This window comes from Phycodurus eques, chromosome 19 (assembly GCF_024500275.1).
Source record: "Phycodurus eques isolate BA_2022a chromosome 19, UOR_Pequ_1.1, whole genome shotgun sequence".
NCBI lineage: Eukaryota > Metazoa > Chordata > Actinopteri > Syngnathiformes > Syngnathidae > Phycodurus > Phycodurus eques.
In genome coordinates, this window is record NC_084543.1 from 10,486,505 (window position 1) to 10,514,256 (window position 27,752).

The 27,752-nt window shown below is 38.2% G+C and overlaps 1 protein-coding gene across 4 annotated transcripts; it reads right to left on the reverse strand.

Annotated features, from left to right (window-relative positions):
• Positions 1–256: 256 nt before the first annotated feature.
• Positions 257–27,556, reverse strand: baiap2l1a (BAR/IMD domain containing adaptor protein 2 like 1a). Of its 4 annotated transcripts, none has more exons than XM_061706529.1 (14): positions 27,251–27,556; positions 24,294–24,369; positions 23,412–23,498; positions 15,092–15,153; positions 13,609–13,680; positions 11,301–11,435; positions 8,713–8,865; positions 8,591–8,629; positions 7,053–7,176; positions 6,216–6,429; positions 5,082–5,141; positions 4,687–4,837; positions 1,626–1,666; positions 257–1,529 (listed from the first exon to the last, which is right to left on the reverse strand). In XM_061706529.1, the coding sequence occupies exons 1-14, from the start codon at positions 27,299–27,301 to the stop codon at positions 1,457–1,459; spliced, it is 1,338 nt and encodes a 445-aa protein (XP_061562513.1). In that variant the 5' UTR covers positions 27,302–27,556; the 3' UTR covers positions 257–1,456. The 4 variants fall into 4 exon arrangements, with proteins under 4 accessions (XP_061562513.1, XP_061562512.1, XP_061562511.1 ...); XM_061706528.1 differs by having other exon boundaries at positions 8,510–8,629; XM_061706527.1 differs by having other exon boundaries at positions 8,486–8,629.
• Between the last annotated feature and the right edge of the window lie 196 nt (positions 27,557–27,752).

The following is a 27,752-nucleotide window of genomic DNA, read 5'->3' on the forward strand; positions in this document are numbered from 1 at the left end:
TGTGACATCCAGCAAGGGGCGCTGTTGTTTCATATTTCAGAGCAGAGCCCTCGTGCAAAGGTGACCTAATATGGAAAATGTTTATATACAAACATAGGTGGGTCTTTGGAGGGCCTGCCCAACCGACAAGTGTGAAATTATTCTGAAAATGCATCTGTGAAAGAGCCATTCTGCGCTTCTAATAACCACTTCGACCCTTCACTATCATGTCAAATAAATACATAAATAAATACATACATACACCCACTACATTGAAATATGTCGACTGTATCATGTTTTATTAAGGAAAAAAAGGCTACATTGTGAACACAACAATGGCAAGGTACACTGAAGGAGGCACGGAGGAATAACTGATCGCTCATCCATCACAGAGTACACTTTCTGTAAAGCAAATACGTGACCAAAAGTTGACCTCCTCACAGAATCCTGTTTGTCTATTTCAAAATTGTGACCTGATATATTAACGTAAATGTCAACCAGTGAGGAACGTCATTAACATATTGCATAAACTGCACACCTGCCCAAATCACAAAGCGTGAAAAATATTCCCTTCATCAAAATGTTATCCATTTAAAACATTGGCAGTCAAACCAAAACCAAGCTCGGCTTGAGCACATCATGGACATATGCTGTAAATTTTCTTTAAATATCTCCTACAAACATCCTGCTTATAAATATAAAATCTTATTTCAGATAGTGACATACTTCACTGCTGTCTCTCAAAGGACAAATCCTTTATATCAACACAGCACGCTCCCTTCATTCTCACAATCTCTGCACAACATCGCACAGCTCTTTAAATAAAAAGAGAAAAGACAATACTTAATATATAAAAAAATAGAAATGTGACTTTTTTTTAGATTTCTTTTTCTTTTTCTGTAAGTCAGGAAGACATTTTCTGTTTGCTGGGCAGTTTTGTCAGGAACATGGTAAAACAAACATTTATCACTGCAATAACTGCAGCACAAACAATAATAAAAAAGCTTGAATCATTTTAGGAAAATGCTTGTCCTCAGTTTGTTCTGCACAAACACATTTTTCCTCTAAAGCAACCGGCAGATAAACGTTTTTATTTGACATATACGAGGACAGAGATTGGCTAAAAACAATTGGCACATAAAAACAACTAAGGCTTATTTCGAATATTTTGTCTGGAGGACAGAAACGGTAAAGATATTTGGATTTTCTCTCATTCAGTCATTTGATAAAAAACACCTGCAATTCATTGCAGGTGTTTTCATTATGAGAAATCTTTTGAATTACATGACATGAACACAGACTGGATGAATGAACATTACACTTTGGAATATACGTATATGTCCATATTGTGGCACGGTAAAATGCATTCATGTTATGATCTCTTGAAAAGACTGTTGCAGGCTGGTGAGATGTCTAGTTGGGGTGCAGTTTTCGGGTGGGTTGGAGGCTACCGTGATTCCCCTGAAGTGGTTTGCGTTTAGATGACTGGTGCTGATCGATCATTGGTGACAGTGGGTCTCAGCTTTACTGTCGCGAAAGGATTCCCTCCTCTGCAAGGAAGAACGTTTGAAATTGTCATTGGGTTATTTGGTTGTCAATGTTAATCACAACATTTTGGAAAAAGTTAGTTGTGTTTCATCACTCACCCTAGAAAAGGAACCTTTGCTGTCCCATTTACTAAAGAAACCTACAGTGAGACAAATGACAAGCAAGACCCTTAGAAGTTGCAGAGGACATCCAGTAGAGAACACATAACACGCCACCACCACGCAATAAATCCCTCATAAATCCACACAAATCCCTCCAGTTGTGAAGAAAAGGCTGTGTTACCAAACTTGTTGGATTAGACTACTGTCCTCCTGCCTGATGGTGCCAAGTACAGCTTTGACATGTAGAACTACTAGTTTACAGATAGCTCCTTGTCTGGAATCTAGCTTGTCTTGAAACGCCTGCAAATAGCCTAACACTCACTCCTCTTCTCTCTCGCTTGAGGATGTTATTTATGAATACAAGTTCCACAGCTATGTTGCCCGAGGGGAAACTGAGCTGAGGCCCGTTTTAAGATACGGCAAGGCTGCAATTTGTTGTCAGTTGAATATGCTGTCAGGAACTGTAATCTACGTAAATTTGTTTGTGCCTGTATCACAAATCCAATTATTTCTACTATGCTCAACTGTATTACATTTTATACCCAGCAGAGAGCAGAAAACTCAGAAGTCTCGAAATGCAGACCTTGGAAAAAAACCAAACAAACTGTCTTTTGTTATTTACTGTGCTTAAATATATTTTTCCCCTGATCTAGTCTGTCAGGAAGGGAATCTTTCTTCTGCAATCCTAAACATACCTTTAGATCAGGAGTGGGGAAAAATATTCTCTCTTTCATTCGTTAATACTACCGAAAAGCATCAATAATGTAATATTTATGGCACCCAAGAATTTTCTAATTCAAATGTATTTATTATTTTTGGAATAATTGACCTTGTTTAATAACTGGATAATTGATTTATTGTAAATAATAATAAAACAAATATTAGTAAATGGAGCTCCGGCTTCCTCCCACATTCCAAAAACATGCTTCTTAGGTTAACTGAAGTCACGAGATTGTCCTGGGAGTGAATGTGTGTGTGTGAATGGTGGTTGTCTATATGTCTGTCCCGTGATTGGCTGGATGGCCCAAGGTCAGCTGGGATAGGCGCCAGCGCCGCGACCCAAGTGAGGATAAGCAGTATTGAAAATGGGTAGATTGATACAGATTTTTATATATATCCTACATTTAACATGTATTTTTTAAATAATTGCTTAATTAATTATAACTACATTTATTATGAATACAATTTAAAACATGAGAGCAAATTATTTTATTTTGAAAATAAACCATTTTACATACATTTTCTTAACTTTGCAACTTTTTTTTTTTTTTTTAATACGTCATCTACAAAGGACCAAGCATATTTTAAAAATCAAATGTGGCCCTAGAGCACAAACGTTGCCCCACCCCTCTCTTGACAAACAAGAAAATTCTTTTGGCATAAACAAAGAAATCATCCCGTATTTTCACCGATTAATTAACTTTCCCCAAATGAAACCGATTGAAACCGATTTAAAACACCCACAACAGATTAAAAGGGTCTGGTTGAAATGCGACCCGATGAAAAGTTACTGCGATAATGATGACAATGTCAACTATTGCCCTACAGCCTCCTAAACAAGACTTAAAGAGAGCAGCTAGCTTTCGACCTTTCCTTGAACAACGCTCATGTGGTGAAAAGGAAAATCATAAAGAAGCAGTATAAGAAAATTAGGATCTATGGCATCTCGCTTGTAGACGTTAAAATCCTGAGGCAGCAAGTAGAGAGGACACTTAGTACAGACAAAACGATAAAGTGGAGAGCAGAGTTGTGCCTAGACTTGTTTGCTGGTTGGTTGGACAGATTCATCTTCTATCCGCACACATATTACATACTTATATTGTGACCGGACCCTCTTGTCCTCTTTGCCTGCCTGTGTACAGTAGGTTCATATCATCTAATCGTTACACCCGGAGAGCGCTGGAAAACCTCAGAGCCAGTGGTGGCCAATGGGTATTGTATATAATTTAAAGTAAAAATATATTTTTACATTTGTATTTAAGTACATTTCAGAGTCTGTACTTCTGTACTTTTAAGTGCAGGAGTTGAACCAGTACTTCTTTCTACTTCCTTTTTTTTTCACTCAAGTATCTGTATTTCTTGTCAAGTACAGAGTGTGAGTACTTTTTCCACCTCCTGTATTCTAAACATGCCTCCACATACATTTTTGTTTTTAATACACTGCATAATCTTATCAATCATAAGCTCGATAAATATCATGACATATAATACAACTCGGTGGAAGGAATGATGTTTCTTGCTGTGCCTCATTCAAGGGTGTGGCAATGATCGTCAAGTTGATAAGAGGCAATTAGTCATGGTTGGAAATGTGTCACGACATTTTATGTGTGGGTTGGGTGATGGACTATCTCTGCAAAAAAAAAAAAAAAAAAAAAGAAAGCAATACATATATTCTTACAGGAAATACTTAACACGTGACAGCCGGTGAAAATCAAACTTGGCCACAGCCATCTTCAAAACGATAAGCTATAATAAAGAAAACGATTCAGGTGTTTTGAAGCCTCATTTAGTCTAATTTTGTACCCACATTAGCTGAACAATAAGGTCACAACAGAGCTATACCTACTATATTGGAAATAAATCAGCAAAGTAAAAACTAGATAAAGAAGGGCTTAAGGGCTAGATAAAGAAATTAGCCTGTTACTCAACTAGCATTAGTGTGTTACTGTAAAAATCACAAAAATAAAATCCCTGTAATTGGCTGGTGTGCCCCACTTCTTGCCCAAAGTCAGATGGGATAGGCTTCAGATCACACTAATGGGCGAATGAAAATAAAATAAAATGTCTTTGCACTTGATTCAACAGAATGTGTTTTGTCATACACAATCATACAAAATGTTTTGTTAAAGAAAAATCATCTGAATAGACATTAATTTTAACAATTAATTGAAATTACTTGCATGAAACGATCCAAGTTGTTGGTAAGTTACAGACTGAAAAGTCTCCTGAGAGAGTTTGTGGACATTTGAACTTTTTCCTTTACACATAATATATACGCTGATGTATTGTGCAATTTGTAAATACATTTCGTTAAGTTGAATAAAGATCTGGTACTCGCCATATTCTGTGGCGATGACATTGACTGGATCACCGTGCTGGTGGGGAAGTCATCCGAGTAGTCTGGCGGCGGCAGCAACACGGGCTCCTCCTCATCCAGCTCGGCCAGACTGGTAACACTCGGACTTCGCACCGGTGACCCCAATTTGCTGCTGTATGACATGTGACATTCAACCTTTAAACATATGCTATACTAATTTAAATGTACAATAATGACTTTTTACTGAATTCACAGCAACATCAACACTTATTCCATATTGCCGCTACTTTTTTTCGACTGTGCTTACTGCTATTTGCAATGCACAATTTAGTCTGTACGTATCTGTACCATAAAAAGAAGATAAAGGCTTTCTATTCTATCTAATGTACTCTAATGATGGAAATGTGTTTTCTTACCTATTTGATATGTGAGCCTCAGAGTAAGATCTGCAGTAGGATGAGGGGAACCAACCACGTCTAATATACAAGACAAGTAAACCACAATATTAGACACAAAGCCGTTTTATATTATATATGAAATAAATGCTATATTACACGATATGGAAAGACATAGGGGGACACCTAGCCATGCTACAGGACCTCAAATGGAAAATGTATTAGCATGCAGAACAGCTTCCGGTCATCTGGGAAGACTTTCTACAAGATTATGTAGTGTGTCTGTGGGAATTTATGCAGTTGTTCCTCAGGTTCTTCCATGTCAAACTCATCCAAGCATGCCTTTATGGACTTTGCTATATTCAATGGGGCACAGTCATGCTGGAATAGAAACGTGGCTTCCCCAAAACTGTTCCCACAGAAGGTGGAAGAATTGAGATTTAGGGGGAAGTAAGGTAAACTCTTGACTCATTAATTAGTCAATTAAGTGTCCGAACTAAATTATCAGCTGCATTTCTATTTTTAGCAATAATTAATCGCAGAAGGATTCATAAATCTGGCTGAGAAATTACTTCTAAACTTTTAACTGTACATAGATAAAAGTAACATAAATAATATATCATTGTTTTAGTTTATAAAAGCACAGTCAGTGTTGCTAAGTTAGCGACTTTGACACTATATTTAGAGACTACTGACCCTTCTCGTGACCATTTTTCAAAAACGCAACTAGAGATTTTAATACCTGGTATATGCAGACAACATGAAAGGAATCAGGCATGAGAAAAGGACAACAGCTTATGAAAGATTTAAAAGGCCCCGTTAAAAAATAAAAAATAACACCAGACATCATCCAATTTTTTACATGTCCATGTACTAAAAAAAGTTTTTGACACAGAAAAGTTACTTTGTTGGCAAAATTTCACTTACTTGTTTATATTGTCAACAAATAATGTTGTTTTATAATGTTGGAGATTTTCACCTACTGTATTGCGAGTGGGCTTGAAATGCATCCCCCACCATAAACGGGGGTTCACTTTATTGTTTAATGTACCACGCTGACTTGCATGAATTTCTGCTCATGGAATAATAATAATAATAATAATAATAATTAAACCTGGGTTGACGAGACCAAAAAAAAAAAGAGTGAAAACTTACTGCCGAGTCTTCTCCAGCTCGCCGTAAAGCCACCCGTCCTTCTCTTCCTTAATGAGCAAGGTGATCATGTTGCCCTCGTCAAAACTGAGGAGGGTGCTGCTGTTGCCCGCCGAGTGGGGAAAGACGGTCCTGACCCGAGGCTTTTTCGTCATGTTGAGACCCGAGAACTGGGACGTCACCTGGGACGAACTGTCTCCGTTGAAGCTGCCCTGGTCTGAAAAGGTAAAAGGTCAATAAAACGTATATGTTAAATAGTTTACACTGTGAGCCATCTTCCCATGATGTCCACAGCTGTGAAACTGCTTAGCATATGAATAGCATCCCTGATGGGGTTGAGGTCAGGGCTCACAAGTTCTGTACAAAACTCATCCAACCATGCCTCTTTTGGACATGGAATAAGGCTCTTCCCAAAACTGTTCCCACAAAAAAGTAAGCAGAATTTTTTAAATAACATTCAAGGGGAACTAAAGGGTGTGTCTCAATACTTTTGTCTGATATTGTCGCTATAGAGACAAAGATATACCTGATTATAACCAATGGATATGAACAGGAAGAGGGGTGCTGCAATAAGTGATTTGTTTAAGCATGTCTCTGTAGAACCATTTTGCATTTTTTTTAGACCTATATGCTATTTTGGTTGATGCAACTTCGACAAAATTTAGACTGATCGAACCAAGTGGGCTGCTCCTTCCAATTTACAGAATTGTGTGCTGAGCTATGCTAAAAGTTGCTGGCAGTAATGTTAATAAAAAAAATTCTCATGCTTTAATCGGGTGCGCATTAATAAAAGACCAAGTGGTGTTAGAGTTATTTGAATGGTTTGTGGTTGTACTGTACCTGAGTGATTCTCTAAAGATGAAGTGATTGGAGATCTGGGCTCAGGGTTGAACATGTTTGCAAGTGGACTAGTGTGCGCCTTTAGTTGGGGTGCAGGGGGTAGCACCACTGACTCGACGCTGTTCTGAGGGGACAAAAGAGAATTGGAAAAAAAAATCATTAAGACATTTTTAAAATGAGAGTTAAAATACTGATACCCAGGGCATGGGTCAAAGTCCGTGTTGAGTTATTAACACATTCACTGCCATTGACGCCTTCAGAAGTCAAATATTCATGTTAACCAAGAAGGGTGGCAGTGATTACTGTTAAGCAAGATTATGATTTTATCTGTTCTCTCCTATATGGCAATACAAGCAACGGCCTAAATGTTCAATAGACTTTATCAGAAGGAAACAAACTGGAATCTTCATGGCTGATAGTCAACTAAAAGCCACTCCACGCAAACATCAGACGCATCAGATAGTGGCACTTTTACGAGATAATGTGCAAAAAAGAAATAGATAAAACTCTTAAGTTACACAAAGTTATAGGAGACATCCTCTTTATCTCACCTCTTATTTTTCAGTCTGCAAGCATTGCTTGAAAGATATCTCACACATTTTAAGGAAACAAGCAATATGACTGACCTCCTGTGTTTGTGTCCTGATATAATGTAACAATTGCTGTACATACGACAGTTGAGCGCCTCAAAAAGGCAACACCAGCGAAACAACAATGGTCTACTGTGAATGCTTTTGAACAAAGCTACCATGCCACTTAAACACAGATTATACGCAAGATAAACAAGAAAATAACCTGTGCAGTGGGAGTGTTAATTGCTAATGATTTGTAGTCTTGATGTGTGGTTTTGTCACTTAAAGAATTGTTATACATATTTTATACCACTGTATTTTCACCGGTATACAATTAGAAAAAGGAATAAGAGGTAGTTTACCATTCAAAAGAGTTGAAATAAGTACAGTGGAACCTCGGGTTACAAATTTTATTTTTTCTGTGACTCCATTCTGAAGCTGAAATGTTTGAAAACCAAGGTAATATTTCCCATTGAAATGAATAGAAAAGCAATTAATCCTTTCTTGCAACAGAACAACATTATAGTTACATTATTTTGATCGAAAAAAAGAATAAGCACAAAGTTCTGAGCCTTCCGCGGCCATGCCAAGATATAGTAAAAATAGTACGCAACCCAAAGTAGTGTTTCGTAAACTGAATTGTTTGTGAACAGGGTCTTCATAAACTGAGGTTCCACTGTACACTACAAAATATGATTTTTGCTGATAAGCAAAATAAAGTTATCATTTTGAGAGAGAAGAATGTTGCTCTCTTTACACACTAAACGCGTACCGAAAGTGTATCGAACCGTGGCCCAAAAACCTGTACCGTCCTACTGTTTGTGTAACGCATGAATGACTGCAAGACAAACAAACGCAAACCCTGTTGTGGTGTTCAGCAAGCACCGATTGCTCTGGATTGATGGAAAGTCCGTCTATCATGTGCCTGACCGTGTCAGGCACCTTAGTGACGTCACAGCACATCACCTGCCAACTGGGGAGCTTCTCGTTCAGCATGTCTTTTGCCTAGAGGCACACAGAGACTATGGTAAAATCTACCGTATAACACAGAACTAGCTGAGTGGGATTGCTCATGATTCTGCTCTTACTTTATCGTGGAAGTTACTAATGTGATAAGAGAATATGCAGTGTTTGTCGACCAGGAAACAGAAGCGGCGTTTTTCTTCCAGCAGAGCTTCTCTACAGCCGTCAGCGATGAACTTCTGCATGTCCATCTGACGGGACGAGATGGTCTCCACGTACTGCAGAGACACAAAAAAAACAGTAAGGTCAGAAGACACAAGATGGGAGATTAGTAACCTGATTAAGAATACTTTACAGAATGAGTATGTTTTAATATTACATTATATTTTTATATTCATATTTTTCCCAACAGTGGTATTTTTCTCTCTTAAGAACATGTAATTGGAGGCTGGAAATTAAATCGGGAATCGTTATGGTAGTGGTTTGCACGTCTACCTCCTTAATTCACGAGTAACTGACGCCCCCAATAAATTTTACAATGGCCTATAGATGCTACAAAATGGCAGGGAAACACTACTTTTGTCTAAATGAAGCTCCTCAAATTACTTCAACTTAGTTTCTTGGCACCAAAATGCCACAAGATGGCACCAAAGCAATGTTCTTTTTGTTTGTTTTTTGTTTGTTCAACCCTGAAAATAGGATACTAACCCTAATCACATGCTCATGTAGCCACATGTTGCTAGGCTGAATTCAAAGGGCACCATCATTTGTGCCCCTGAAATCCAATTTAAGGAAAGATTTGGCAAATAACGATCTTGAACTGAAAAAAGTAATCACATTTTATAGAATAAAGAGAAGAAAAATGACACACCAAAAAATACTATAGCATTAGTATATGTATTCACAAAACTAGAAAATACCAGAACATTAATTAACACATCATATCATATCATATCATATCATATCATACGCCAAATATGCCCCCACACCGCCGCGCTCCTGTCGTTGGTTACAAATTGGCATTGCATAAGAGCAGTCTGACTGGACACATCATAAGCGCTACAGTCTTTTCAGGAATGCCATGACATACAGTAATTGCTTTTTTATTTGCCTACAACCTCCCTCCCTTACCTTTGGATGAAAAAGCCCAATATTTCAATAATGAAAAATGTCTGGCTGGAGACAAACAATAGCTACTCTTTGAGGGAGACGCACATTTTATTCTCTGAGTTTGAATCGATTGACAAATGGCAAGACTGCCATATTTAGCATCTATTTCAGTATTTTTTTGTACTTGGATCTCAGCATTTACACAATAAATATAGCATAGACTGACACACCCTTGCCTTGCAGGGAAAAATGACTGTGGCCACACCATGTCTCTTTGATTACGTTAGCTTTACATACGAAGGTATTTTTAAAAATTTGCAATTTTCAGTCTGTTGGGTATTGAAAGGCACTTCTCCCCCACCGCGAGATTGAGAACGATCCTGCTCGTTAAAGAGTACAGATGGCCGACTTATACTCGACATAAGGCATATATAAAAAAGCACTTCTCAACTTTCTCTCTGTCCTTTTATTCTTCCCCTGCTCCTCTTTTCGTATATGTCCTCCCCAGGCTGTCATGGCAACAATAAAAACGGCCTCTTCCTCCTTGCTCACACCTCTTACTTACACCTCCCTATGACAGCCAGCTGAATCAGTGCTATTCACTTCCCATTTTCAACAAATACTCAATTCCGCAGATTTGGCGCGCGCAAGCAGTCGTGCTTCTGTGAACCCTTAAAGCTGGGCCTCACCTCACTTTTGCTATAAACGAGGAATCAATTTGGGAGAAGGGGGATTACAGTTTCAGCTCAGGAGAGAGTCATGCTCAGGGTGTCAATCTCCACACACATAATATGTAATGTTGGTGCTTTGAATCCAGATCAGTGATAAACATGAGGCCGATACCAGCCAAAAAAAAAAAAAAAAAAAAAAGCTCCTTTTGCAGCCTACAGAACAATTCAAGTTATACTTTTGTCAACAAATTGATTGGCAAATCACCTACAGCCATTTGTGTCTGCACAACAGGACTGTTAACCCCCAGCAAAATACATGAATTCTATCAGGGCATTTGCTAATATACAAACCTCAAGCAATATGACTCAGACTCATTAACTCCAAATCTACTCAAGTTAGGCTACAACTTTAAGACATGTAATCAAACGAGCCCCAGGGAAGAGGAGAAAGGACAGATGAGACTAATAAGTAAAGGCAACGTATATCAACATCTATTAGAATCATCTTACAAGACAAACAAGAGAACACATACAATAGTATACCATTTAACCAAAGTAGAGACTCAATAACTAAATTTGAGCACAAACTGTTCAGATTTTGACATCATAAGACCAAGAGCTGGAAAAATGTTGAGGTCAAATTATGCTCACCTGTAAAGGTTATTGTGCATTTTAGGTTCATCCTAAAATTTCCCCCAAAAGACAAATATCCCTAGGTTTTTGAGTAGTGTATGTCTGAACTTTGTTATTAAGAGCCGTGCATTATTTGCTGAGAAATTAAATACAATTCCATGAACATCCTTTTATGTGTAAATAACATGCGATAGGTGTCTCCAACGTATGCATGCAACAGGATGAGTCTCGGAAAAGACACCGTGGCTTTGCATGAGACCTCGTGAAAGGAAGAAGCATCTTTGTGGTTTCAGTCTCACCTCATTCTCCTTGATCTCATACTTGGACACGTTCTTGCCCTGACTCTTCCTCCTCAGCTTTTTCAGGTCAGTCTGCGAGCGGTCCAGGGAGTCCTGCTTCTGCTTGTGTTCTGATTGGTAGCGTTTGAACGTGGCCTATAGTAATGGGAGTAGATTTTCTTTTTAGAATACAATTGATGCTCAAAATAATGTGAGGCATTTTTAAATAGAACAAAAATAATTAAAATATTTTAAATAATATAGTCAAAAAGAGCTGTATCAAATATTCAGCATTTACTATACAATGATGAGGAGATTTGGATTGACTTTGGTGTAGAACTGCATCGCATCATACTGAAAGGTGTTTCTAACATTTTGGTTGCCTTATTTACATAAATGAGGGGTGCAAATTATCATGGTGTATCTGTCTGTTGTAAATTTGCAGTGATTGATTTGACTAAAACAAAAATGAAGTTCCAATATGTCATTACTCTACAGTAGTTAAGATGTAAAAACAAAGCAAAACAAAAAACAGATTTAGATTTATCTGTACTTTCTACGCTGTCAAACCAGGCTCATTACATTTTTCGGCGCAGATATAAAAACGATGTAAATAGAGAGGGATGAAGTCAACCATGACTGAGAGCTTGATTGAGATCTTGGGGTCTTACAAGGCATGTAAAATAAATAAATAAATTGGGACAGGAGGAACATGGAGAAACGCAACCAACGAGCATTCACGACGACGACAACGGATTCGGAGAACCAAGGTATTCGCCACCTGTGGCCTTATCAAAGAGAATTGGTTGATGCTTTCGGCTACAAGATGATTAGTGGCAAATGCGTTAAGTCTCATGTCAAAAAGATACCAGCTTCTTGATGTTCAAAAAAAAATCTGTCTCATCTGAAAAAAAGATCAGTTGGTATCTAAATTAGCCGATTTCGCATTTGTTGGTACTCAGTTCACAACGTTAGCAAAGCTATGGGAACATGCTTTTTGAGCTAGTCAAGCCAACGCTAGCTAGCTCTTGGTTTAAAAAAACAACATCATCATATGTAATGTGATTTGCTTTGGTCTTCTCAGTACAACCATTATGCAATTTAATAAAAGAGGAAAACCATTTTGTGCGCAGGGAAGTTTGTTTTTCCCTCTTGCACTAAGTTATCAAAACAGGAATTGTGTACAACTGACAATATAACATACATTTTTACTTTTGTGCTTAAGTACATTTCAGAGTCTGTACCTTTTTACTTTTAGTTCAGTACAGGAGTTGAATCAGTGCTTCTACTTTTACCAGTCTCCTTTTACACACGTACAGTGGATATAAAATGTCTACACACCCATGCTCAAATGCCATCTTTCTGTAATACCGTAATTTCTCCTGTATAATGCGCAATTCCCCCCCCCCCCTTCCAAAATCGTCAAAAGTTAACACTGCGCATTATACATAGGTATACGGGGAAATGAAAAAGACTTTCCCATTTTATAAATGTATGTCGCCATCTAGAGGTTATGAACAAGGTGTACATTTTCATTGCAATATGCCACCTCCCCCAAGAGGTTAAGAAAAAGTTGCAGCCTACACATTCACTCCAATATGACGGGTACATATGACTGCATATATGTACAATTGTGCTCAAAGGTTTACATACGCATGCAGAATTTGTGAAATATTTATTTATTTATTTTTTAAAATGCAACTGATGACTGAACAACAACCATCATTCATTTCTTTATGGTTATGTTTTGTTTAATGATAATGCTTTTCTGAAAGGCTTGACAGTTTGATTTGAATCCCACAAAAATAAAATGAAATGCGGTTCGCCTAGTCCTTCATGTTTTCTTTAAAGAATTGTACACATCTTACAAATTCTGCCTGGGTAATCAAACATATGAGCACAACTGTGTGCTTTCTCATTTACTAAGTAAAAGTAGGGCTGTGAATTTCAAAATAAGATCAAGTAAATACAAATAAAGTTTTTTGTGTTCTAATAAAGTGCTTAACTTCTGAATAATTCTTTCAAAAAAACTAACAAAATACAATTGATACTTCATGTTTTGATCATATGGGTAGATGCAAAATCATGCATTGTAAAAATGCATTATACATGGGTAGAAGGGTTTTCCAGAATTTTGAGGTCAACTTTGGGGGTGAGTCTTATACATGGGTGCGCATTACACGGAAATTACAGTATATACATTTTTAAAAATAGAGACGTAAATAATTTCAAAACATTTTCCATCATGTATCTGTACTTTAACCTAAGAACAGAGGGTAAGTACTTTTGCAAGCTCTGAACAAAGCAAAATTAATATGAAGCCACTTACGTTCATGTACTTCATATCCATTTCTGTCTTCTTCTCCAACTCAATAAGAACGTCTCGGTGGAATTGCTTGAACTAAAATGGAGACACAAACAAAGACCTTTATTGCAGCTCACTTTCCTGTTCCTTTCTTGAAACATGCAGTACGTCTCAATCACACTGCAATATTATGATAGGATGGCATGATAATAGAGTTAAAAGAGCTTCCTGGTTAAAGATTTCCTACTGTTCTTGTCTTGTAGACCCATTACAATCGCCGCAGGATAGTCATAACACTAAGGAGACAACATGTTCACCCGTAGCATTTTAAGACGCCAAAATTCTTCCAATCTGAGGAATGGCAGGTTTCAGTTTGTCCGACAGACACACGTCTTGTCACGACAGTAGGTATTCCTAGTATTTCAGCCTGAGGCAAACCTGCAAGGAATTTTGGAGCGTTTCTAACCTTGAAAAATATTCTTCCACCTTTTGTAACTTCTTAAATGACAGAATGATTATACATCAATAGCGAGACACAAGCTGTTTAAACATTAATACAGTAGTTTCAATAGTTGTGACATAGGCAGGCGGCAACCTTTTAATATTTCAGATCTGTTATTATGTTTTCCATTACTACCTAAGGTGATACAATAATCATTTGCCGAGGTTTTACTTTTTTAATTCATTGTTTTCATTCTTGCTTATAAAATGCACAACTCTTCAAACTTTTGGTGAAAGACAATGGGCGATAACTTGTCCAGCTCTGTAGTCAGAGGTGCTTGAAGACATTTTCAAATTAAGGCAGATACAATGACATCATCAACAAGCAGTATTGCGATTGGTCGGTAGTCGAACTGTATACCGTATGCCAAATTTATATCATCTACCATGTATTCTCCATATTCTGCATAGAAAATTTCAAATAAATATAAATTCATCTAAAACACAAACATTAAATAATATAACCAATAGTTCACAGCAGTGATTCTCAACTGGTGTGTCGGGACCCAAAAGTGGGTCCGGAGCCATATTGGGTGGGTCGCGGGCAGGCAGTAAAAAATGTATAGCATAATAATTCATTCTATTAAGATTGTTACAGTGGCTTTGGTCTGTAGCCTTCATTGTATTTCCTAAAAAGAAGACAAACTATTGATTCAGTGTTACGAGTGTTATACATTTTTGTACATTCATTTATGGTCATCTTTAGTTTCTTAATAAGGTTCTCTGAGAGGCACGTTTAACATGTATGAGTAGTTATGTTCATAAATATGATATTGAGGTTTTCAAATGCTATTTTTGTACAATGCATGTTCTTTATAGTTCCTCACTTCTGTAAAAGTGGGTCACGACTTAGCGATAATGTTTGTTGAGAAACTATTGTGAACCAACGGTTCATAGGCAAAAACAGGGTACGTATATTTTGAATAGCCACTTAAGTTATAGGTCATATGGTTACTTGTCCAGGCTATGTAATGAAGAGAAACATCAGGCTTTTAGGGCTGCTTACATTTTGCTCCAGCTCAAAATGGACCTTTTTGTGGACATCTGCAATCTCCATCAGAACCATACCTAAAAAGTAACAAATGTCAGTAAATTATAGAGTTCCTGTAAAAGAGAACTTGGAGTGGTGTGATTTCATGATTTTGCATTGCTCTTATCATGGTTGCATCCACGTTTACAACACCTCGTGTACGCGGCAATGACTTATCTTCCTTCAGTATTTGAACAGCTGTCAATCTGTGTGTATGCAGATTGACAGCAAAACAATCTGTGTGTATGCTTCTGGCACTGGGGGTTGGGGGAGCAGATACAGAACTGTCTCCATTCACATCCAGGCTGGGCCACAAATAGAGCAGCATACGGCATGCGACAATGGCAGTGAGTCAACACTGTACATGGCTGTGGACAATTGTAAATAAGCAGTAGTGCTCCCACCATCACAATGGGGCAAAATCTAGACTCCAGGTTTACCATAGGATGGTGATCTAGGGTAAACCATTGCACGGTGTCGAGCATCATACAGTATGTGAACATACTGTATGATGCAATGCAAGGCAGCTAGAAAGGGTGAGCTCTTAAAGGTGGACACTCGTATTTTTCTGAAACAAATTCTTCACTCTGGTGTCGAAGAAAAGGTCTGTTGACAAACAGTAACATGCCCACAATTTCCTGCGGGTTCAATTAAGTATCTAGCCTACCTACTTATCTAGCCTACCTACTTACCTTTACCTACGGATTATCTTAAAAATAATGCATATAGGCAGCATGGAGGGCTTGTGGTTAGCATGTGTGTCTCACAGTCGAGGGGTCCTAAGTTTGAATATCAGCTAAGGCCCTCCTGTGTGGAATTTGCATGTTCGCCCCGTGCTTGAGTAGGTTTTCGCCGGCTTCCTCCCACATTCCCATCAAAAAATGCATGTTAGGTTGATTGAAGACTCTAAATCAAGGGTAGGAAAACTACAGCCCATACGTATGGCCCACTCCGTTCTTTAATGGGGCCCATCGAGCATTTACCTGTTAACTAACATGTTAGTTGATTTATTGCAAATAAAGAATATTGGTTAAAAAACATTTGACATGTCCATTTAACCATTTATATGTATTTTATAAATATTGCATTTATGAATTACAAATGACACAATTAAAATGTCAATGAATAATTTTTTTATTCAATTAAACTATTTACATTAAAAAAAAATGTAACCTCATTTTTGTATGACCTGGCCCATCTGTCTCTTGATCACAAAAGTGTGCCCGTCCCTTGAAACTGTCCATAGGTATGAATGTGACTGTGACTTTTTCTGTATGGCCCCTGCGATTAGCTAGTGACCAGTCGAGGGTGCACCCCGCCTCTTGCCTCATGTCAGAAGGAATAGGCTCCAACTCACCTGCAACCTTAATGAGTAAAATGCTATAGAAAATGGATGGATGGATGGATAAAGCATATAGCCAATATGAAGCCTAAAAATACACAACAACAAGTCAAGGAAATGTGTGAAAATCCTCCCTGGAGTTTTTCAAACAGTCAGTAAAAAAGCAGTTTGTGTACGGTCCAAATGCAAATGAGAACCATTTTTTAAAAGAAGAGTGTTCATGTAGAAACACTTAAGTCAACCCACCGCCTAAAAGCGCTTACATTCATGTACATTTGACCCGACACCACCAACCCCCTCCCCTCGACTCTGAGCAAACAAACGCGATGACCCATTGATACAGAGCGCTACTTCTGCCATCCAAAAGGCAGTGTCCAGCTACAACAACATTGCCCTCTGAAGGTCACCAGAAAGTACTGGTAAATGCTGCCTTTGTGCTTCCCACATGGGAGGGGTGGCGGTGCTCGGAGCATGGCTCTTTGTACAGGCCCCGCAACACACCGCTGCGGCACGCCGCAGGTCGAGACGGTGGCTGAGAAGGAGTGAGTGGTTGGGGTCAAAGAGGCCTCTGTGCACCTGCAGGCTTTAATAAGGTGTGAAAACCTGCTGGGGGAGGTGGGAGGAATGAGACAGTAAGATATTACAACTTCTCAATAAAGGACATCAATCTGTCACTTCTAGGGTCCATTCAATCTGCTCCCCCCGAAGCATTTTATCACCAAGATACTGCACCAAGATTCCCTATGTAACTGAATAAATGACACTATAGTGTCCCTATTTAGTCTGTATTACCCATTAGCATTTAAAACAATATGTTTATGCCAGTTATTCCCAAACACTGTACACATTAGTGTTCCACGAGAGATGATGAGGTGTGCCGCTGGAAATTATCCCCTTTCAATTAATTGTCCCAAAATTATTCTATAATTTACTACAAATTAGGGATGGTCGAATACAGATATCGGCCTTATTTCAAGATGTCAGGTATTCGTGGAGGCTGCCAATACCAGCCACTGATACGTAAGGCAAAGTAAAACAAAAAAACAAATTTTTTTTTTTTTAAAAAAGGACATTGACTAAGTCCTCATCGCCAATTGTTGGCGCTAAACTGCGGCAGTTTGAGACATTGGCGAATCACCATGTGCGTCAGAAAGAAAACCTGCATTCATTGTTCATAGTTAACTGTCATTGTGTTAATTGAAATTTTATGGATCAAAAGTACTAGTTTATTTTTATTTTACTAAATAATTGGTTAATTTATTCATTAACTATTGCATACTTTACACATCAATACATATATATACATAATTTTTAATCATTAACCGGCCCATTCGTGAATTGTAAATATCAAATGTGGCCCATTATCCTTAAAGTTAGCACACCCCTGGTTTAGTATATGTATAATGATACGTTTCGGTCCTAGTCAGAATAAATCTCGCTGAATGTGATAATCAAAACAGAGTAATTAATAAGACTCTTGCATTGGATCGCATTGGATTACACAGGGGTACCCAATGAATGGGCTGGTGAATGTAACTACCATACAATCTGAACACATCACAATTGCAACGAAACATGCACATAAATGTGCAAATTGAGGTGGGTTGAAATTTTTAAAACAGGTTCTACGTATGTATCAAATGCCAGTCAGACAGGATTGTTAATAGTCAAGAGGGGCGGAGGGAACAACACCCAAGACATTCTTATCAGGTGATATCATTCTGAAAGTGGAAACAGCCTGCAACAAATTAACTATACTACTGTAATATGAGTCAATGAGTTGACTTTACCCTTGACAGTACTTCCTCTTTTCGCCAAGTACAGTACACATATCATCTGTTCTCTCAACTAGCGTTTAGCGTTCCAATTAGATGCATCACTGAGTTTACCCACACAGGCATTGAGTGTGTGTGTGTGTGTGTGTGTGTGTGTGTGTGTGTGTGTGTGTGTGTGTGTGTATGATCCAATGTGACCACATCCTCTGTGCGTCACGATCCAAAGGTTTTCACCGTCATACACATGGTAAGGAAGTCCTCGCGCCTATTGCCACACAGACGTGCTACACCCTCTGTGTTGTAAGAGTAATAAAAACTGTGAAATCCTTACTGATTCAGTGTACCCCAGAAGGCTTCTGATCTCATTTTCTGTACAGCTATCACACAGTCAGTGTACAAAAGGAAAATAGCTAACCAGAGGGGAAAAACATTGGTTGCTTGAATGGCTATTGGTGGTGAGTTCATCACATAATTTAGGTTTGTTTGAAGTCATGACAGTCAACCGCCTGATTACAGCACGAGATACACCGCGACAGAGTCCATAAAAAAATGTATATTTCTTTCAAATAGTTATAGTGGGGATTTCACCAACAGACAGACCGATACAGTCCACACACAAAATAAAAAAATCGGCAATATAGCAGGGGCATGAACAATTAACCGCACTATAGCTGCACAGTACGTCTACCACAGGGTTGATGAATATTTATTCACTGCAAATCAGTACCTTCAGCATAGTACCACGTTGTCCAAAACGTGGTACTATGTTGTACAAAATGTGCCTGTGAGTATATTGCACTGTATGGTTTGGTTGAACATTTTCATGTTTAAATGTCCAATGTTTAATTGTCTTTTATTGTGTGTGATGCTTTTCTCTGTGTGTTAAAGTCACAGCTGCTTGGCAGTTCTTCAGCCGTCGCAGTTGGGTCCGGAATTTATACCCCACAATAAACCGGGGTTCTTGTAACGATTTATGTCAACAGTGACTTGTGCCATTTGCTTATGTATATAGAACAGTTCATATTTCATGACTGACACTTCAGGGAGTGTCACAGGCAGGTAAACTGAGCACTGATCTTATTAAAAGGCAGCCAAAAAGCACTATATAAAAAAAAAAAACAGTATCTCCAGCTGGCCAACTGAACACTGAATCACATTGTCACTTGATGAAATACTCTAATAATAATAAAAAGCTATTGTACAATGCATCTCAGTGATTGCGAAAAACACACGTTTAGGAAGAACAGTATTTTGATTTGATTTGACAAGAACTTAGTAAGTAGAAAAAGCCATCTTCTCTGACTTTTACGATTCTGCAATGCTTCTGCTGATGTTTGAGTGTGAATTGAAAGGCAAACTGCTCATCATGCATCACACAGGCGCACACAGCCAATACTGTGCGAGTGTCTAGACAGTCAAACAGACTCATCAAATAGCTCCAAAATGTTTAAGTCATCTCATTAAAGATATCTTTGGGGGAAACTCTCAGTGTGTCCTCTCCATTCTCAATCTTGATTCTCCAAGCAACAAATTGCTGCATCTAACATTACCATTCCTGTCGTGCTGATGGCCTGTCTCCATATTTCACAAATGATGCTTGACAAAGAGCACAGAGAAACGTGTGGATTGCACTATTCTCTTTCTCCGCTCACATTTTCAGTCCCTAAATACCTGCTGCGTTTCAGACATGAATGGCGACTCCCAAGAGAGTCCATTCACGCCCTCCTGCACAGGAAGCTCTTAATTGTTCACCCACTAAAATATTATTTCAAGCATACACCAAGCGTTACTCTCATGGGCCAGAACATTAGGTACACCTGCATGGTCCAATACAAAAGATATATCAAAAGGTATGTTCTGTTTTGACTAACTCAGTGAGCAATTTATGGATTTTAACAATAATGTGCTTCTTATTAAAAAAATTTGATGGTACAGAATTTCACAGCATTATGGTGGGCAGTATTCCAATTATCCATCCCCTCTCAAAATTCTCACACAAATAAAACAGTCTGAGACTAGCAGCTCGTAATAGTTAGACTAATCTCTTTATTCTGCCGTACTGTACTTGTAGACAAATGGGTACAAAGGGCTGTATTTATTTGCGCAGCTAGAGAAAGCCATAAAGTCAGCCTCAATGTGAGACTAAGGGCTTGTTTCTTTCATTATGACTCTCATAAATTGCTTAAAGCTCTGAATGTGACCCAAAGTACAGCCAATCCAACAACCCCTTGAGAGTGTTGCGCCGTTTTGTAAATTCTAACAGGATTGACACATAAAACTGAAGTAAAACCTGATTTTATTCACCCACAAGAGGCTCACAAACCTTGTGAGTGGGGTGATTAAAAATGGTAGAAAACAGGCCCGGTTATCTACTGTATTTATTTATTCCTTGATACCAAGATACCACTAGATAGGCGCAAAGCTCCACTTTTGTCTAAATGAAACTCCTAAACTTACTTCAACATAGTTCCTTGACACCAAGATGCCACTAGATGGTCGCAAGCACTACCTGTCTAAAAAAAATAAAAAATGAACCTAGTTTTAAGTTCAAAATAATTTTCTGATACCATGATGCCAACTGATTTAATTCACAAATAACAAACCCCGATTATGCGGGCAAAACATGTTTGTTGAGGCGTTAACATTGCATAGTCAAAGAGAGCAAGCCATTTTCAAAACTTTATATTGGTAAATAATTCGTAAGAATAACATACCCAGATAGGGACTGACTAATAGTATCGATTTGTGAAAAATTATGAAATTGACCAAATTTCAGCCCGATCCCAGCGATATAGAAAACGGCCCATATGAGATTCAAAACCCAAACCTCAGAACTGTGGGGTACACAAGGTCACAAGATCATCAGGCTGCCCATAGTGGTTCAATAAACCAAAACAGAAATGATCAATTCCACTGCATTTTGAGGGTTCCACAAATAGACAGACAGTTGGTGGATTAGGGTGAGTCAAACGAAGGGCCGGAAGGATTGGTGGTGAGAAGGCATTCTTCTGCGCTTGTGTTTATTCAGCATGTTTGCTGTATGACGCCTGCTGCAGGCTGCAAGAGAATTCACACTCTCTCGTTAAATAGTCCCTGCAGCAGGGAAATAGTGCCAGGTTGCTTATACATTTTTGTACAAGAGCACTTTGGAGAGACGTTTTGATTGAAGAACTTGCCGAACTTAAGTGCAATTATTTATTCCTCATGGGTCCAAAGGAATACAAACAATACCTGTGATGCCATTACCCTTGTTCTCATCTTCAAGCCTCCTACGGTATATTAAATACACCACACCATACGCCACTTTATGGCCCAGGTACACTCTAAAGAAATCCAACGCAAGTGCTGAAATAATGTTTCTTCCTTAACAAATATAATAATCCTCAGTTTTAATCGACACTATCAGAGGTAGTCCAAATTTAATCAAATCTATTATTGTGGTTGAAGTTTGCCTCTGTTCCCCACATGTAACCACAGCACATAAGGTCATTAAAATTGATAGCAAAATTACCATTCATAGCTCAACAAACATTTCTGCAACTATAACTGAAAATGTTTTGAAACCAAACGTTGAGCAAACGTTTGTGTTCAAGTGCCACATTTGATTTTTGAAGATGGGTCAGGTCAGTTGAAGATGAAGTAAAAAGTTAAAATGTGCCTGTGAAATATGTAAAATTGTTTATTTTAATACTAAAATAATAAACAATTGTCATTTTTATTAGATTTATTTAGGATGTATTTAATTTTAATTCATGGAACAATTATTTAATTTTAAAAATGTAAAAATGTTAAATGTGTAAAACTGTTTATTTTACTAATATTTTTTTTAATCTTATTGTTTAACATAATTCAATTAACCAATCTTTTAATGAGATAAATAGATTTTTTTTAAAATTATATGTAAATGTACTAATTGTAGGGGCAAAATGCAACAAAAATTACAGGACTCTTGGTAATATATAGTGGTTCACGTGCCCGTTTTAAACCTTCAAACAATTACATGGACTTCCCTCGGAGTGATTTATGATAAACTGTTACATTGTTTCTTCTTCCTGTAAGACACACCCCTTTTTTTATTTTAGATTCTCTCTGACATTTCTTCACTTCACATTTTGCAATAGTACAACTATGTTTCAAAGGCATGGAGGAGAATAACAATATAACTGTATTGTTCCTGGCAATGGCTACAACGTCATTTCCTTAGACTGAAACTAAATGAAAAGTCATTCACTGGCTGCCACATCGTCTCCAATTAGAGCAGAGAGGCAACTTGATGGATCATAACAATATGCATTATGATCCCCTTGAAATTGAGAGCAGCTCAGAATTCCAGCACTTACACAGTAATTGAAGATGAGTCACATGATGGATGGAACATGGGCTTGCACAAACATGGTGGGAGCCAGACTTTCCCATTACCACGATAGTCAGAACACTGTTGTATGGTCACAAATGGGTTGATAAAATAGTCTTTTCTTTCTTACTGAGTGGAATTACAGGATTTGAGATTGGTCTCTCTCTCCAACGCCACTTTATTTATAGAGCACTTTCACAAAAACAAAAAGTGCTGTATATTAACAAAAATCAAACAATGAAAAAATAATAATGAAGAAAACAGAAAGTGAGTCACGACACTAATACTTTAATATTTAAATAAAATAATACACAGTGTTACAAATTGTGTAACAAAAAAACTTTGCTACTCACTTTTAGCTTAATATGTCTATTTGTTCATCTTATTAAAGCTTAAAGCCAACACAAAAGCTGTGTATATTGTGATATGATCTGGAACTGCTTTTCAAAGTTGGCAATTAGTGGAACATGCGGGTGGATGAATTTGCATGCATTGGAGGTCTTAGGCTAATATCGGATGCTATATTTAGCACTCATTAATAAATGCCTGAAATGTGTTTTGGGAATGCTAATGTTTTTCTTTTCCTCATGGTCTAGTTTCATATCAGAAATACACTAAGTTGCAATTTTGGGTCAATTTTTGCTTACTTTTCATTACTGAAAATCTCTGATTTCCTTGACTTGTGTGTATATGTCATTCTAATAAGCTGTGTTGATAAAGTTCTAATCTATATCTTGATTATCTTTAGATAAGACATTTTGCATCCAAAGTGTGAAACATTGAATCGCTCGAGGCTTGTTAAAGTTAAACTTGCATGCAACTTACCAAGTTCCCTTGAAACTGGAGACATGGTAGCATTCTCTCCTATCTTTGTGATGGCATCAAAGTAAGCCTTCCCGGCAAGGGTCATGCCTGCATAGGAGGATCACACACTAAATTGAAACATCTTGATATTCTGAAAACAGAATTAGTTGCTATCCTAAACACATAACGAGTCATGTGTTAACTGTTAGATGGAATTTGTGAAAGCAAATTAGAATTGTGTCCATCCCACTGAGCTTCGTTCATTAGTTTATGACAATTTGCGTACCTTAAAAGTTGTCAATAAAACAATCGTGTATATGTAATACTAAACAATCAGGTACCTGTACTAAATTCAGCTAAAATTAAACTGCTAACGTTTGAATGACATTGACAAAAATGCTGGAGCTGGAGCTTATCCCAGCTGACTTTTGATGAGAGGAGAGGTCCACCCGGGACTGATCGTCAGCCAATCGCAGGGCACCTATAGATAAAAAAAAAAAACCATTCACACTCACTTTTACACCTATGGACAATATGAACTATTCAATTAACTTAACAGGCATGTTTGTGGAATGTGGGAGGAAGCCAGAGTACCCAGATAAAGCCAAATCAAGCACAGGGAGGACCTGCACATTTCACAAAGGAAGACCTGAGCTGTGTTTCAAATGCAGAACCTCTGAACTGCGAGGCAGACATGCTAACCACTTGGTCACAGATGACAATGTCCCCTCAAAGTTGTCAACGAAACAATCAGGTACCTGTAATTAAGTCAGCTCAAAAGAAATTGTTGGCAGTCCCCAAGACCTCTAAACTGTGAGGCAGACGTGCTCAGCACTTTTCCAGCATGCTGCCACTTTGGGCATAACAATAACATAAGAGAAAATAAGTCCTGTGTGTTCTTACCTGTGACTGACTTCTCATAGCTCTTTCCCAGGTTGACCAGGTTCCTCAAACTGGGGTTGAACTGGTCCATGACATTCTGGCAAAAAGTTGACAACATTGTGAGCAAAGTAACATACATGTACACACATACTCCAGACATCCATCCATCCGTCCGTCCGTCTATCCATCCATTTTCTATCTCACCTTTCCTAGTTACGGTCACAGCTGAGCTGAAGCCTATTCCAGCTGACATTGTTCAGTTGTTCAAAAACACTGTATATGCACCCCAAAAGTCAACAAAAAATTCAGGTACCTGTGATAAAAACAATCGGGTGGTACGTGTAATAAGTTTAGCTCAAATTAAAGTGTTAACTTTCTTTTTAATGACATTGACAAAAACATTCAGACTTGGAGCCCATCAGAGCTGACATCATTCAGTTGTTAATGACACTGTATATCGTTGGCGTCGGGCCAAAACCACCAATGTCCGCCAATCGGACTGAAATTTGGTCAAGTACAGATTTTTTCATAAATCGATACTGATGGTATTTGTTATTTTTCCAAATTATTGACCAATCTAAAGTGTTGAAAATGCAATGTTAATAGCTCAACAAACATGACGGGTTTTCTTTTGTGTGTTTTTTTTTTTTTCTTTGTTTCCTGAAAAGTAATGGTTTTGGAGATGCAAGGTTTACGCCCGACACGAGCGATATGTGCCCTGAAAGCCAACAAAACAATCAAATACCTGTAATAAATTCACTTCATATTAAACTTAACATTCTTTTGAATTAATTGGGCAAAACTTTTTCGAGGCGGGAGTCTAGCACAGATGACATTGTTCAGTTGTTTATAACACTGTATACTGTATGTGCTCTAAAAGACAACAAAACAATGAGGTACCTGAAGTAAGTTCAGCTCAAATGAAATTGTTAACTTTCTTTTGAGTTACATTCATAAAAATGTTCGGAGTTGGAGCCTATCACAGCTGGCATTGTTCAGTTGTTTATGACACTGTATGTGCGCCCTACCAGCCAATAAAACAATCAGGTACTTGTAATAAATTCAGCTCGAATTAAACCATTAACTTTCTTTTGAATGATATTGACAAACATTTTCTATCCCAGCTGACTTCGGGTGAGAGGCGCAGTACACACTGGACCGGTCGACAGCCAACCACACACTCCATTTCAGATGCAATTAGTTGTATACGTCATTTGTGCAGGAGGAGGTGGCATGCACCTGCAGGTAGCAATAAAACTTTCAATTTTTAACTTGACCTCTCTTGTGTATTCCTTACACTCCCTGGAAAGAGCGAAGTCCCGCACAAAAGTGGCTGCTAGTTGCAGCGAAAAGCCACCAGTCCCCACCCTCTCAATTGAAATGCCTGAGCAGTCAAGGGCTGTTCACCTCCCCGTCTTGTCTTCTGGCACACCCCGGGAGGAACAATGAGGAGGCAGGTATGACTTTACAATAAAAAAAAAAAGAGCAGAGTCGAATTGAGAGAGAAAAAAAGGGAAACAAGTTCCTTGTTTTCTTTTCTTTTCTCTTCTCTTCTCTGCCCCGTTCACTTCAGCTGAAACTGTGGTATGTATGGACTCTCACTCCCATCACACACGCATAAACAATCAGTTAAACCATAACCCAAATTGTTATTTCACCTTCAACTTGTGTGTTTTCATTTATCAAGGAGGATGTCAGGAAACATAACACTCACCTCTAATCACACCACTGATTAGATCAGTGGTGTCCAAATTCAGGCACGCGGGCCTTGTGCGGTCCGCCATCCAGCGTGCACTGCACAAATATACCAAGAATATTTTGTCCTATTTCTAGTCGAAACTCATCTGATTTGAGACTCATCACCGAAAAAGGAACTTGTTTTTTGACCCTTTTCACATTTCAAGCTAAATTTCACTTGAAATAAGTAGAGAAATGTGTCTCTGTAATAAGCAAAAATACTTACTCCACTAACAATTTTTTTCCTACTTATTTCAAGTAAAAAAATAGCTTGAAACAAGTGAAAATAGTCTAAAAACAAATTACTTTTTAAGTGACGGGTCTTTTTTAAAGAGTAATCAGATTAGTTTTGAGTAGAAATACATATTCTTGATAACATTTTGAGTTTTTTCAGTGTGAAAAGTGTGGGTGTCAAAAAAAATAATCTCCCCTACGTTCAATTTACTACTAATAATACAAATAAGCAAATACGCAAAGAAATTATTTACAACTAATATAGGACGAAAAATTCTCTTCATCACACATTTATTTTTTGCGGACATGTGTGTGGGATATTCAGCTGCCGGTCAGTGCAGGGGCAGATCTATTCTAGTGGGACACAGGATGGCTCGCCACTCCAAAATCTAAAATGTACCTATAAATATATAGAATTGCTTGATGGATGAATTTGAGTGTGTTGAATAAATTAAAAGTTGAAGAAGGTTAAATCAAAGTGACCCTTGCTGCCTTCGATTTTTCTGTATGCTGCCCTGGGAGGGGCCACTCATGGATTAGATTAACATCGGCACAACAAAGAAAAATTAAATAAAATAAAGCAATCACCCACTGATCACATCTGTGCTCAATCTACAGCAGCAACAGTGACTGGCACACTGCTCTGATCACATGTGGCACACTTTCAAACAACTGATGCACCAGCAGGGAATAATAACAGGGTGTGACATTCTAGAACGGGCTTGCTTGTTGACAGCTAAATATTCCAGCGCTTTAGTCGAACGCTTTTTAAACAGTGTGAAAACAATGGATAGTCAAATATAGCCGATAAGGGGAAAGCACAGCCCCACAAAGTGCAGGTTTGTTGTTGTTTGCTTTTATGAGGGTTGGAAGCTACAGCACCCCCCAAAAAAGAAATTTTAAAAAGAAAGAGTAAAAAAACTTACTAGAAAGCAGCCAATTCCTCACCTTAAATCACAAAAACTACTCTAACTGTATAAATAACCAATCACTTGTCATAGACTCACCTTATAAGTTAGCTCGGTGAGCTTGTTCACGTCCTGAGGAGCCCCGGACATGGTTGGCGCGTGGCTTCTCAAGACAAGCTAATGACAAAAAAAAAACAAAAAAAAAACTGACAAGAAAAGAAAAGGACAAACACAAAAACAAAACAAAAAACGCTCGGTCAATAATAATAATAATAATAATAATAATCCAGGTGTTCAATCGCTCCAGTCGAGCCCAGAGCAGGAGAACTGCTCCCAGCATGCACCACTCGCACCCGTGCACGCGTGTATACTGACAATCTGGTTTGTTGCACACTCGCTCGCTCGCTCACTCACTGCGTGTGGCTCAGACTCACAGAGATGGACCGATGGGGCGGGGCTATGACGTCAACAAGAGTTGACGCTCAGCTGGAAAATTAAAACAATTCGAATGGCGCCTTGATTTACGAGTGTACTTCGTTCAATGCCCATGCTCGTGACACAATTCACTCAACTTTCCCCAATTGAAAGGATTGGAAATGCC

What these genes read in the sequence shown, in the direction of transcription:
- baiap2l1a (XM_061706527.1), bottom strand. Translation starts at nt 27,301, where the DNA reads ATGTCCGGGGCTCCTCAGGACGTGAACAAGCTCACCGAGCTAACTTAT. An exon ending in TCACCGAGCTAACTTATAAG is followed by an intron (nt 24,370 to 27,250) that starts GTGAGTCTATGA and finishes ACTTTTTGCCAG; the next exon opens with AATGTCATGGACCAGTTCAA. An exon ending in TTAGTAACTTCCACGATAAA is followed by an intron (nt 8,630 to 8,712) that starts GTAAGAGCAGAA and finishes GTGTGCCTCTAG; the next exon opens with GCAAAAGACATGCTGAACGA.